A 15,077-nucleotide genomic window follows, 5' to 3' on the forward strand; every position below is an offset into this window, starting at 1 on the left:
AAAATAGAAAGATAATACATTTAAATTCTAATGAGGTACAAAACAAACTACAGAATTTCAACAAAATGTATTTTTTATGTTTCTCTCAATTTTTCTTGTTTATAAAATTTTTTGTAATATTTTTTTCCCTAACAAATTCATGGGTGTGCGCTGATTTTTGCATAATGAGCTTAAATTTCTTTAGTTTTTATTTATTTCAATTGTTTAAATTAGATTAAGTTTCCTTACTGGGTTGGGGCTGTAAGGGCATCCACTGCATAAAACATATGCCAGATTAGTTGGCATTTCATTCCGCTGTGGCAACCCCTGATAAATTATTTCCTCTTAAAACCAGTAGTTTTTCAAGCATACTGTAAAAAAGTAGTCAAAATCAGTGGATATACACTAAATGCTGATTTTAGCCAGAGCCTTTTCCTTACACCCAGTATCCAAATAAATTGTGATTATGATAATTAGTGTCAGGCCTACCCGAGTCCTCTAATCTGATCTTTTTGCAGGGGTTTTCGTCCGAGTCTTCATCTGACATCTCCATTTCCTCTTCTCTCCGTATTCCCATGATCTCTTCACTGTGAGCATTTCTCAGCTCCTAATGAAGCACAATACAGAAATCAAACAGACACACACACGCATCTCATTACTGGCTTCTGTCCGAGGCCTTGAATGATTAAAGATTAAATTTTGCACACATTAACATTTCCTCAGCTTTAAATAATTCTACAAGGACACACTTTTATTGTTCCATACGCTGTGTAAATGTGGCAGTAACATGACAATCACACATACTGATGAACATTTTTTTTCAGCATTTGTACTCTAAATTAACCTGGAAACTTTTGACAGAATGAAAAAAAAAAAACAGGGAATGATTTGGCAAGCACATGTGATTTATTCTTTGACTTAAAAATACAACCCAGAGGGAAAACCGGGGCTCTGCCATCTCAGTGCCATTTGAAAGTTCATTTGTCTAGGTCTGAAAATGGAGCGTAAAAATCACATTACACAAACTTCCAAGCCCACTGATCCTCTGATAGCCATTATAGGGATCAGCACAAAGGACGTTTAATGCCACCACTGTGAAATCTTGCAGATCTGACTCTATAAAAGGGAGTACATTTGAGCTTTACTCTATCAGTGATTGAATAAGTTTTATTCTAGCACTGCGCCGACTGATCTTTCATCGAATTCTTGAAAGCTGTAGTATCAGAGGAATACAAGTGGAGTTCTGGATTGTTGCTGATATTAAATTTCTCTCCAATTCACACAATATCACTTTACAGGCTTCCCACACCTTTTGACCACTGAATTTTCATTACTTTTTCAATGGCGTTTCCAGTCATTTGAGAAAAACCTGATAAGGTTTTTAAAATTCCTTTCTTTCACAAAGAGCAATTTCCTGCCAAAACACAAGGGAAACTAAGGCTAGTTGTCACACTGGGACACTTTTACAAGGTCAAGGAAAAATAAGCAGTCCAAAACGTTTTCATTTTCCAGTAGTGATTTTGTGTTTTGGTTTAAAATACCTAGGTTATATTTATACAACAGTATAGGGATATATATTTATAAGAGATGTGAGTTCCAGTCCATCAGTATCTGTTCATCTCTTACTAAACAAAAACGACAGACAACAAATTTGCAATGGACACTTATTCTGGAATCTACCAGTGGCTTTGATGTATGTTTCTATAGTGGTTAAACATAAAAAAACTTGTTTTGGATATATCTAATGGCAATATGGTCTCAATCATGAATTATTTGTTCAAGAGCAAAGTCTTTTAAAGATTCCACCATTTCATGGTCACAAAAATGGTTAAGACTTTTATATTAGAAGAGATAAAAACCAGCATTGTCATGTGATATACACAATAATTGTCAAGCTAAATTATTATGTTGAGATTGAGCCTGAAATGAGTGAATATAGGAATAAAAGCAATCGATCATACGCATAACACAGCAGTGCCACAGTTTATCTTTTTATATAGTTGTAATTTAGTGTTTGGTTTTGTATGGCATTTTGTGAGGTTAATACTGGAGAATTCCCAGATGCAGCAAAGTAATATAGCCAGCAATATAGATAATTAACCTTGAACAAAAACAAAACAAGTTTCTTTGTTTTGACATCTGTAAGACATTAAAATTCTTTATATAATGTAATGGAAAATGTAAACTTGCACCACTACTAGTTCTAAAGTAGTGATATTATTGTTTCATATAATAGATGTGCAGATATTCAACTGTATGATACTATAATGTCAACATGAACCAAATCTGCATTTTCACTGCACACGGAATTCGAACACGACTGTTGGAATTACGCCCCCTTGTGGCAGTCGCACAGAATTTTCAGTTTTGCCGCGCACCATGAGAGAAAATTCTCGTGGATTCCATTTGCCCATTACATTTAAATCATGATGTTTAATATATCTTGCGTATCTACAGTTTTTTTTTTTTTTGTCTTTTAAATCTATTATTTGTTATCAGGTATAATATTTTGGCAGTATTATTTTTTGTTACGTTTTATATAATTGTCTTATTAATTGATTAATTTTTTTTTTTTTTACCCTGCTGCAATCTGTCTTTGTTTACTAATCTGCTTATCTTTATTACCTATTGTATACATCTTGTACTTTTATATCTATTGTAGTAGTTTATTAAATCTGATAATCAAAGACAGGTCTTTGTATGATAACCCATTTCATTTCATATGTAAACTTGTTTACATTTTCTTAAATCAAAAATATGAATGTATCATATTAATTATAAGGCCATGCTTTATATAAATAAATAATTTTATTGCTCATGAACTGTTTTTGTGCATTTCAAACAAATAACCGATTTTTTTTTTATTAAAAAAATAACGAAAAAACTACTATTTGTTGCTTAGACAACACTGGAATACATCACATCTGGTCAGCTGGTCACATACGGTCTTGTCGCCAGAGTTAAAATATTTTAACTGATTTGCAGCTCAAATTGGATCTGAATTATCTGCATACGAAGATGATCGGAATTTCACACAGCTCCTAAACTACTCTCTTTTGGAAATGAATCACATCCAGTCTGTCGCTTGTTGTTTGTCAATGGAATGGCGGCTTGAGAATTATGGTTGCTCTGAAGAAAAAATGATCCCTAATAAAGTGACTTAAAGAGACTAAAGAATAAAGAGACGCCTTTCCACTGTACACGATATTCAGACACTACTGTTGGAATACGCCCCATTGTGCCAGCCGCACAGAATTTCAGTTTTGTCCCGCACCATGGGAGAGAAACTGGATTCTCGCTGTGTCCGAAATAAAGAAGTGCAAATGCAAGACTCTTTATTCTCCATCCGTTTACCATGGTTGAATGAATGAATACTAGAAACTCAAAGACCACAAAAAATTTGGAGGAAATGTGGAGACATTAAAATATATATTTTTATTACTCATTTCTAAATAGAAATGTTTTTATTTATAATATAGACTTTTTTCTGATCAAAAAGTAACAGAAAAAAAAAGTATTTCTCATCTCGTGCACATGAACCTGCTTAGGAGCATTGAAATACATCACATCCGGTCGACCGGTCTCATATGGGCATAGATATATACACTAGATATCGCATACAGACCCCGAGCATGCGTCAATAGAGCTGGAACATTTGTACAGTGCTCACATTACAAAATTCATTCAACCACACTAATCAAAACTCAAGCCAATGTGAAGATGCTGGACTTTGGCACTCTTCACGGTTGAGTAACGAGCAAACAAAGAAAACAAAGCTCAAAGGCAGAACATTTCATAGGTAAGATTTATTTGATACTTTTTGTATGTTACAAACATTTGTGCTAAAAAGTATTGATGATAATAAAGTCTCTTACTGCACTGACCATAAAGCAAAGTAGCACTATCTGGCACTAAATACTAGTCTTTTGTTAGTTTTGTTAAATAAAATAAGTAAACAATGTAAATGAAATATGACAACAATATACTGCGGTGCTAGAAACTTATATTATTGTCAGCTAAGTGAATGAGTCGATGATAACGGGGATTAGAATGAGAAGTGAAAGCAGGCGTGTGTTTTAATACATGCATTAACTCAAATTTAACAGGGAGGGAGGATAATACATTTCCATGCACACTAAAAACTTTGTCGGCAACGCCTGTGCGATCACTTATCCACTGATATAGAAAAGTGATGTAAAATGATAATTTTCATAGCTTGAAAAAATTTTTCCATACTGACCACGATCATAGATGTATGCATAAATGTTTACATATCTTGGGCTCTGGATGGCCAGTCCCACATTCATTTCAAGGGTGCTCTACCCTGTACTAAAATGGCAGCTCTATTGATGCATTCCTTCCAATAGATAACAACAGCATGGGCGACATCTAATGTAAATATCTATGGCATACAGTCGCAGGAGTTCAAATATTTTAACAGATCCACAGCTTAAATCAGATTTGAAATTACTGCCTAAGGAGATGACCGGAACTCTCTGCAGCTCCTGGACTACTCTCCATTGCAAATGAATGACTTCCGGTCAGTCACTTGTCATTTGTCATCTGCAGTGGAAAGGCGGCTGGAGAATTATGGTTGCTCTGAAGAAGAAAAAACTGTCCCTAATAAAGTGGCCTGTGTTTGTAAATAAAAATTTTAGATAATTTTGATAAATAATTTTGATCCAAATGTATATTTACTAGCATATCAACTACATAATCTGCCCCTAGTTTTAAATCTAAACTATATACTGTATATAAAGCATGTTGCATCATGTCTTAATATCTATATGTTTCCAAAAGTTTCCAATAAATTAAGTTCAGGAAAACCTCAAAGCACTATATTAAACTTAAAATAAAACAAATCTTCACAGGGGTGGCATCTTTAAAGGCTTCCACTTCTCACAGCACCAAAGTCTGCGCCCAACGCTGATGTCTTACCTCTTAGCGACTGTGAACTGAAATGGAATCCTTTCATAGACTTGACTTAAAGCAATTAATCAATACAGTCAGTGTATTTCTAGGATTAGGTTTCGGTCCTCACATCACTGCTCATGATATACAGCCATGGAAAAATTCAGATGGCTGAAGGAAAGACTGCAGCTGGAATCTATCACCACTGAGGGATTTTTCTTTTTCTTTTTTTTATTTCAAGGTTCATTAAGTATTCCGTTTGCGCTAACATGAATTTTGCATATTGGTGATGTTCCATTTTATGAATATAGATATTCCATAATGCAAATTCAGGTGGTTAATGTTGGAAAGATTCACATTGTAGGTTAGCTCACACCTCCGCTTTCCTTCCTCGTAGAGACCTAATTCAAATGGGATGAGTTATTAACAATTAATTTAGGCTAATCACTGATGAGCATCGTTATAATCCTGCCAGTATCTGTTGCCATGGCAGCAATGGAGGTTCTGTCTAGGTGGCAATTTCAAGGAGAGTTCTGATGCACGAATAAGGAGCAGAGTCTAGAAACGTGCATGTATTTGCTATGTGAGGGCCCTGTATAAAGCCTGTATAATGAAAAGCCACAAGATACACTGCCATATAAACAGCTGCTGTGTCAGTGTACCATGTAGAAAAGGGGTCTCAAACTACTATTGATGTCCACTAGTCAGGTGGAGTTGAACAAGAAGTTGAACAATCACATCAAAAGTCTTTTATTATCGTAAATGGTAAATATTTTGCCTGTCAAATACATTATAGTGCCCCTATCCAAGGTCAAAAACTACTTTTCAGCTCATTATTTAAAAGCTCCAAGATGGCCAGTTTGATAATGTTTTTCTAAACCATTCCTTTATGTTAGCATACTCTGCTCTGATTGGTCAAATGGTCAAGTCTGTTTTGATTGGTCTATTGTTAACAGCACATATATAGATGCATATATACAGTTGAATATAATAAATTATATGAATATGATATATACAGTTGAATATGAATTTAATATATACGGTTGAATTTAGAATTATTAGCCTCCCTTTGAATTTTTTTTTCTTTTGTGAAGAATTTCCAAATGGTTTAACAGAGTGAGGACATTTTCACAATTTCATATGTCTGATAGTATCTATTAATTTTATTTTGTTTTTGAGAAAGTTTGGCAAGAATATATATATATATATATATATATATATATATATATATATATATATATATATATATATATATATATATATATATATATATGTTTTTAATTTTTAACCAATTTAAGGAAAAAATTATTAGCCCCTTTAAGCTATATTTATTTCGATAGTCTACAGAACTAACTATCATCAATAACATATATATATATATATATATATATATATATATATATATATATTTATATATATATATACAGTTTTGTCAGGCTCTCGAATTTGATTGGCTGATAGTCGTGAGATATTAAAGCAATATCAGCACTCGTACAGCCTCTTTACCCTTGTGTATTACTCCGTTCACACTAGGACTAAAGAGGGACTAAACAGCTCACTACGGTTTGACAAATTTTGTTTTTGAGGCTTTTTAGGTGAGAATGTAGTTGTTTAGATTGCAACTATGCAGTTTAATTATAAGGATAGTGCCTAATTTAAATAATTAAATTTCGGAGATTCAGCACATTGGCGGCCATTAGCCTGTCCTACTGAAAAGATCAAAGACAGTTGACAATCAGCCACAAGATGGTGACAGCAATCGCATAAATGCGATATGCGCATAAATCCTAAATGGCACACTAATGTTTTTTTACTAGGCGGAAATTCAAACCGTTTCCCTAATGACGTTTGACGGTTGCCAAATTAGTGAAATAAATAAAGTTATCCAACACGTGCGCCTGATAGCACCGCCCCTTCCGCTACATGAGCAAACCTGTGATTGTTGAGTGCATGAAGTGTCCATCATTCTACACTTCATTTTACCGGCTGAATGAGTGCATCATCCGGGTAATTAAAGTGCACTTATTATTTTTAGAGTTTTTAGTGTGAACATACTTACACTATTTATACTACAAAATGGAGTAGAATAGTGCATAAGTATGCAATTTGGGACGCAGCTAATCTTTCTCTTTTGTATGTTGTAGTGATGTATTTATATCATAGTAATCTGGTAGTGTTTGTTTTGCTTTGGCTTTTTTGTGGTTAATTGTTGCGATATCACGACTGCAACAGAGAAATACTGGAAAATCTTTGTAGACTGATGGCATTTCATGCCATTCAGCCTAATAATCTTAAAATGTAGGCAAAATCACTCAATCATTCCAATAGCTCTAAAGTGACGTTTGTGAAGTAGCAACAGTTTCTGCTGTTCTTAAGGTCAGCTGCAGATGTGAATGAATGGCAGAAGAAAGTACTGTAGTTTCTTGAACAAAAGGATTTTTAAGTAGCAGTGCAGTATGGCTGTACAGTGGCGCAGTGGGTAGTGCTATTGCCTCACAGCAAGAAGGTCGCTGGCTCGATCCTCGTCTCAGTTGGTGTTTCTGTGTGGAGTTTGCATGTTCTCCCTGCATTTGCGTGGGTTTCCTCCGGGTGCTCTGGTTTCCCCCACAATCCAAAGACATGCGGTACAGGTGAATTAGTAGGCTAAATTGTCTATAGTGTATGAATGTGTGTGTTTGTGGACGTTTTCCTGAGATGGGTTGAAGCTGGAAGGGCATCCACTGCGTAAAAACTTGCTGGATAAGTTGACGGTTCATTCCACAGTGGCGACCCCAGATTAAAAAAGGGACTAAGCCAACAAGAATGAATATATATATATATATATATATATATATATATATATATATATTTTTTTTTTTTTTTTTTTTTTAATAAATTGTCGTACCATTAAGTGGTGGAAAATATGTTGCTCTCTTTATTTCAGATGTTGCCATGGTGACTCGTAATATCTGCGCTTTCGTTGATAATGCCTTTTTATACTCACGGTGTGTACGCTTAACTCTGAATGGTCTACACAAAGTTGATTGACCTAACTCAGATCAGCTATTCTGAAATTGAAAACATTTAATCTCTCGGTAAGTCAACTCAGAGTTCAAGTTTAGACTCCGAGTTGGTTGAACCTCCTTACTGAAACAGACCCCAGGACGTTTCTCAGTGGCATGTTTAGATCAGCCAATCATACATTTTTCTGTTGGGCTCATGAATGCAAAGGCAATATGTGTTTAGTTATCACTGAATCTGCCCAAGATTTCTTAAGCATTTGTCTTTACAATTAATACTTCTTTTCAACATAATGTTGACAAAACAACTTATAGGTTTCAATTTTATTTTTAAGTAGGCTTTCTTTTCAGTGGGCAGCCAATAAAAATCATAGGTGGAATTATTATGCAATTTTGCTATGAATCTACACAGCCCAGGTGCAGATATGAAACATGAAAAATTACAATTAAATAACATGAAAAATTACATGTAATACTTGTTTAAACTACTTATTTAAAACGAGCTGAAACGACACAAGTCTTGAGTTTTGTTTTGGGACAACTTAATTGTTTGACGTTCAATCTACTTAAATTTGTAAAAACTGAGCTAACTTACTGGAATTCCAGTTTCCAATTGTTTTAAAGTGTTTTGACTTACTTTTAGGACACAGGGAACTTATTTATTGTGTACTTTGATATATACACCTTTTACATTCACAAATAGCTACATTACACACTGAAATAATGTATATTTTTTGAAAAAAGCATAATAAGGGCACCTGAAGCCCAAACTAACACAGAAAACACAAATTTTTCAATGGCATACAGTAGTTTGAAACCCCTGATGTACTGTGGAGTGAGCATGACAAAAGTGGAGAAGAAATACCAACCTCACACTGTTTTCGCCAAATGTCTATGTTCTTGCGCTGCGCTTTTGAGAAATGGTCCCATGCCTTTTGCCTGGTGGCAGCGGTGAACACAGCCGTAATCTGCTCAACTTTGGTGGGTAAGGAAGTCAGACAAGACAAGCCATTTATGTAGAGCTCAGCATCAGCGCCAGCTAGAATCAGACGCATCAGGAGCCCCTCAAACCTTCTCCGAGAGGCCCCTGATAGTGTCTGTTGTACTTACATCTCATTAGCTGCTGTTTCAGTTCCTTAGGACTGAGGAAGGCAACAGTCTACAACGAGGGATCTGGTGGTTGTACAAATAAAGTACTGAGTGTTTGATGTCAAACATTTGTTGAGGATTTAGCTCAAAATGTGCACTTCTTTAGTTTTGGAAATTAGATTTGCCTTAGGATTGTTGGATTGCACTGATTGTAAACTGTTGCCTGCTATTTATTCATTTAGCAAACAATCATCTTCTTTACTATAAGTGGCATAATTATCAAATACATTTTAATCATGCACACATGGTGTTGAAAATATCTAACTTCTGTCTGGTGGCCAATTTTGAACTCACGTTATCATTCAAGCAAATTACACTTTTTGTTTGAATTAACACATTCTCACACTCGACCCGTCAGATATTGATATATATCAGTCAGGACACCTTCTCGTCCCACTTTAAGGTTTGGGGTACCATTCTGTTAATGTTTTAAAATTCACAGATTCCTTTGTTGCTTTAAATGAAAGAGCTTCGTTGTCGATATGCTGGCATGAAATGAATCTGCAATTTTATTGCGATAATTAAAAGCCATTTTGTGTTACATTTTTGACACTTTTGGGGTGTGAGATCTTCAGTAAACAGTCAAATCTATTTAATTTACATTACAAACATGTTTATAAGCACATAAACCAGCTCCTAGCACTAGAGTGAACCATTTGTCAATATAAAACACCGAATATGCAGGCAGATGCAACTACAGTTGCAATTTATAAAACAAAATATAAATATTATGAAGTGTCAATTTATAAGAGCAAATTTATTTCTTGCAAATGATGAAATTACCATCTCTGTCACAAAGTCAAATACTGCAGCTAGGAAAATTGTCTTACATCAGCTTTAGTTCTCAAATGCTATTGGCTCTCTCAATGTTTTGTGACCGATTGTGTCAAATGACCCACAAATAAATCACGTCTCACTAATATGCTTTTTTTAAATCAGTGGATATCGGATAGCTGGCTCATTTTCAACTATTAAAACATTGTAAATTACATCACATAAAGACATCACATTACTTCAGGGGGCTTGGATTGCAACATGACTTGTTTGCCTGCAATAGGCACTATATATAGGCACTATTTGCCTGCTGTTTATTTATGTTGTTCAGAAGTGGGTAGATGGGGGTTTCGGTCCTCCAAAATAATTCTGCATGTTAAAATACATAATAAGTCTGCATGTTTCTGTCACGACAACTTTCTGAGCGATTTAGTATGGTAATATATATGTATATGGCAATGTTGATGTGTTTGGTCTTGGTAAAATAGATATGCTGCTGCTGCTGCTTTATATATTATGGCAGAGCATGTACTGAGACTAATACACTTCTGCTGCAAATATACAGTCGAAGTCAGAATTATTAGCCCCCCTGCATTATTAGACCCCCTGTTTATTTTTTCCCCAATTTTTGTTTAACAGAGAAAATATTTTTTCAACCCATTTCTAAACCTATAGTTTTAATAACTCATTTCTAATAACTGATTTATTTTATCTTTGACATGATTACATTTAATCATATTTGACTAGATATTTTTCAAGACACTTCTATCCACCTTAAAGTGACATTTAAAGGCTTAACTAGGTTAATTAGGTTAACTGGGCAGGTTATAGTAATTAGGCAAGTTATTGTATAACGATAGTTTGTTCTGTAGACTATCAAAAATACAGTTTAAAGGGGCTAATAATTTTGTCCTTAAAATTGTGTTAAGAAAAAATAAATACAGATTTTATTCCAACCGAAATAAAACAAATAAGATTTTCTCCAAAAGAAAAAATATTATCAGACATACTGTAAAAGTTTCCTTGGCCTGTTAAACATAATATTTATATTTATAAAATATTTAAAAAAGAAAAAAAAAATCAAAGGGGGCTAATAGTTCTGACTTCAACTGTGTATGTATGTATATATATATATATATATATATATATATATATATATATATATATATATATATATATATATATATATATATATATATATATATATATATATATATATATATAAAACCCTTGTTGCAGACCTAAACATAGGTGGAGCTGGGGTGGTGGAGGGTCTCAGAAAAATGCAACGCAACATTACCGAGTAGAGCAACATGATCGTTTAAAATGTTGAGGAACAAGCTCAAAGGCTGTTGAGATGACAGCAACCAATCTCCTGTGTCATATAGTTAATGATTTAGGAGCAGATTAGCTGACCTATCAGCATACATGCAAATCGTTTAATGTGATTCATATTATGAATGACCAAAAGCATTGAGCGATCTGGAAAGTCATAAAATGATTCACCTGGGGTACCCAGAGCATCACTAAGCAATGAGAAGGTGTCCAGAACAAGCTCAATATGTGACAAGTCGAGAATGAGGATGTAGTCTCACCTGTCAAGGCCACAAAAAAAGATGAGTGAATCTGACGTTGGCCTACCTTTTAGTTAAGTTGAACATCTCCACATCTGCTCTATGGTCAGAGTGCTTCCACTGAGACTGTACTTACCCAGGGCTCTTCTATGGGCTTTGGTTATAGTCTCAATGCTGTCTGAGCATTCCTTACATCTTTAGTGTACATTAAGATTATGTGTATCTGCAGTGAATTGTGTGAAGGAGACACTTTGGCTTTGTTCCAAGACTACCAAGCTGCCTCGTTGTCTATTAATGTCTACTGAAAGCTGCTGCCTTCTAAACAGCACTCACAGTCAATTTAAACCTTTACATGCGAGAGGAGAATACACTCAATTAACATTAGCCTTTTGCTAAGCTAACAGCAACATTAAAATGATACCAGTTGTTGTGCATTACATTTCTGATTCTCAATAACTGGCATTCACCAACATCCATGTCAATGCGGTGAACTATTTTAAAAACACAACATGATATCTCTGATTTGCTTTGTACAGTAGTTTGTAGAATTACAACTACCACCATTTTGAGCATTTATCAATAGTATTGATATCACCTCATTGGTAATTACCGCACTATTGTTGACCTGTTTGTTGTGTACATTGTACATTGAAATGTAATTTTAATAAGAGAGATCATATACAGGTAATATGCTAATTTGTGACTTTGGACCATGAGACATCATAACATCTTATGTTGGACAAGTATAGTCAAAAATAGATTCAAAATAATAGATTTTTCTTTTATTCCCAAACTCATAGAATATTAGAATTTTAAGTAAAGATTATCTACCATGAGGATATTTTGTAAGTTTGCTTCTGTAAATATATTAAAACAAGTAATCGCTAAAAGTAGCATTGCTAAAAATCTGGACAACTTTAAATGTGATTTTCAAAATATTTAGAATTATTTAGTTTTGACATCAAATTCCAAATTTTAAATTGTAAAAAATATTTATAGATCAATTCAGAATTATTAGCCCTTCTGAATTATTAGCCCCCTTTTATATTCTCCCACAATTTCTGTTTAACAGAAAAACAGAAAGAAGATTTTTTTAACACATTTTAAAACGCATTTTAATACCTCATTTCTAAAAAAAAAAACTTATTTCTTTTATCTTTGCCATGATGGCAGTACATAACATTTTACTAGATATTTTTCAAGATGCTAGTATTCAGCTAAAAGTGTAATTTAAAAGCTTAAAGGGGTGGTCCAGAGTGTATTTTTAAGGCTTGATTGTGTTTATTGGGTGCTAAGCAGTATGTACTCATGATTCATTCATAAAAACAATTAAACAAAAACATAATAATTTTTTTTCATATATCTTACTTCAATTATATACAGCTACTCAGCTAACATGAAAATGACTGTCATGTTTCCTAGTTCCTCTAAAAGGCTCGCCCTGAGCTAGCATAATGTGCTGTGATTCGCAGATCAGCTCCAAGTCACCAGAAAATCTAGCATGCAATTTGCCGTTGTGTTAATACTGTCAGTCAGTGTATCCATATCAGTTTGAGTCTGAATCGGACAGAAATTGGGCTGTGCGGGGTGTATGCACATAACCTGAAGGGTTTCCGACATCATTAACCTGGATGTATTATTTTTTTTATAGTCCCCAAACTTTGTTCACTGCAGGCTTTGCTAAGCTAACTCTGTAAAAGCCAATGTCTCCCTTTGCATTGAACTTTGAGCGTCTAATTTAGAGATGATATTTAAGTTCACACAGCTACATTACACATCAACTGGAGTTTAAAATTTGATATCGTAGTGGACCACCCCTTTAACTAGGTTCATTAACTAGACAGGTTAGGGTTATGGTTTGTTCTGTAGACTTTTGAAAAACAATTTGCTTAAGGAAGCTAATAATTTTGACCTTAAAATGTTTTTAAAAAATAAAACAGCTTTTATTCCAGCCAAAATTAAACAAATACGACGTTCTCCAGAAGAAACAAATATTATAGGAAACACTGTGAGAAACTCCTTGCTATGTTAAACATCATTTGGGAAATATTTTAAAAAGGACACATTTAAAGAAAGGCGAATCATTTTGACTTCAACTGTATATCACTGCCAAATACTATATTTATTTATTCAGCTTTTAGATCATATACTAGATGATCATATGCTTAGATCATAGAAGCTCAGGGGCCCCCAGGGGTACTATTAGGAGGCCACCAGATGCCCAAACACCCCTTTATCCCCCGGGTCTTCACTTTCATCCGTAAAGCCCTACATGGTAATGTATGCTGTTTGTTCAAACTACTTATTCAAAATAAGATAAAACAACACAATTCTTGAGTTTTTTGGGGGGAAATGTATAATTGTTACTGTTCAATTCACTTAAATTTGTAAAAAAAAAAAAAAAAAAAAGAAGTTAACCTAATTCCTTAATGTTTTCTGAACAGAAATTGATTGTGTGGAACGCAACATTTTTCACAGTGTATAAAATGGTTCCCTGGAGAACCAAGACTTCTTAAATTACGTTTGTCTTAGGTTTTATGCAAATTTTAAGACTGTATGAATATCTTGGAGTTTCCATCATATTTTATATGATAAAATGTGTATAAAACATGGATGGAAACCATGTGGTTGATCACCATGAATGTAAATTCTGCATAGTGGAAGTTGAATGGATTCTTTTTTGGAATGACTAAATTTTGAAAACAAAATTTTCAACCAATTATAGAATTGACACAACAATCGTTTCTTTCAGTTTGGGGTGGTTTTTATAATGCATAAAAAGGTCACATGTGATGCTTTTAAATTGCTATGTACATCGGCAACTTGCTAGGTTTTGGAACAGAGCCTGTGTCTTGCTAGTTACATTTTAGGTCATGTAGGGTAGTGTAGTTCTAGACAAACACAAATACACTCCTACTGGGACTACAGTTATATCAAGATAAGCGAGTAAAGTCCAACAATTAGATCAGAGACTGAGCCCACTTAAGGATGGCTATATCATCTCGCTCGGCACAAAGGATGTGGCGTCGTCATAGCAACACAGGATGAGAATCTGATAGTAGGCAATTGGTAGAGAAACAGTAAAGGCTGGAAGGTTTCTTACATTGTGTGAGGATGGCAAGCAGGGAATTCTTAAAGTGTTCTTTGGCCAGCTCCATCTCCTCTTCGTGCTGCGCTTTCTCACTCATTAGGCGCCGCACGTGGCTGTTGGCCGACTGGATCATGGAGTAGAAATGATTCGCTGAGCGCCGGTTCACCTCGCCTCTGTCGATCCACGTGAAGAGCACTGCCGTTGCCTCGCTGAACTTGTTGTCATCTAAAAAATAAGGAAAACTGTAACATTGTTTTCAAAGAATTGCTGGTATACTCTTAGTATACTTTGTTGGTTAGACACAACCAATGTGTCAACATTGTGCTTCACATTGGGTTTTATGTTTATTTACAGTTGTGTATTGCATTATGGGAGTTTATCTCTGCTCTGTACAGTTTTGATGTCAAATATTCAAAACTGCAGATTAACAAAGTGACTTTTATTGGGATTTTAGTAGTTTGATACAAGATATTGTTTAAGAAATAATATAGGGAGAATTAACTCTCAGACTCAACTTTATTATCTCACTTAGAGAAACTAAAATGGCAGCAAGGTGCCATGACACAGGTGAAGTTTCATGTACATGTTACTAAAGTATTA

At 34.4% G+C, this 15,077-nt stretch overlaps 1 protein-coding gene across 4 annotated transcripts in view; it reads right to left on the bottom strand.

Moving 5' to 3' along the window:
• enox1 (ecto-NOX disulfide-thiol exchanger 1) overlaps positions 1–15,077 on the bottom strand; it is a 255,301-nt gene that overhangs the window by 43,457 nt on the left and 196,767 nt on the right. For 2 of the 4 annotated variants that reach the window (XR_015499285.1, XR_015499286.1), the window contains exons 8-9: positions 14,490–14,702; positions 469–586 (exon numbers count right to left, since the gene is read on the bottom strand). Coding sequence is in view for 1 of the 4 variants with exons in the window: in XM_087267645.1 (XP_087123771.1) it covers positions 469–586; positions 8,759–8,865; positions 14,490–14,702 (438 nt within the window). In the remaining 3 variants the exon portion in view is untranslated. Of the gene's footprint in view, positions 1–468; positions 587–8,758; positions 10,402–12,405; positions 14,703–15,077 lie in introns of those variants that run through there. The other 2 variants (XM_087267645.1, XR_015499284.1) reach the window with 2 other exon arrangements.

Source organism: Danio rerio, chromosome 9 (genome assembly GCF_052040795.2).
Source record: "Danio rerio strain M-AB ecotype USA chromosome 9, GRCz13ab, whole genome shotgun sequence".
Classification (NCBI taxonomy): Eukaryota; Metazoa; Chordata; class Actinopteri; order Cypriniformes; family Danionidae; genus Danio; species Danio rerio.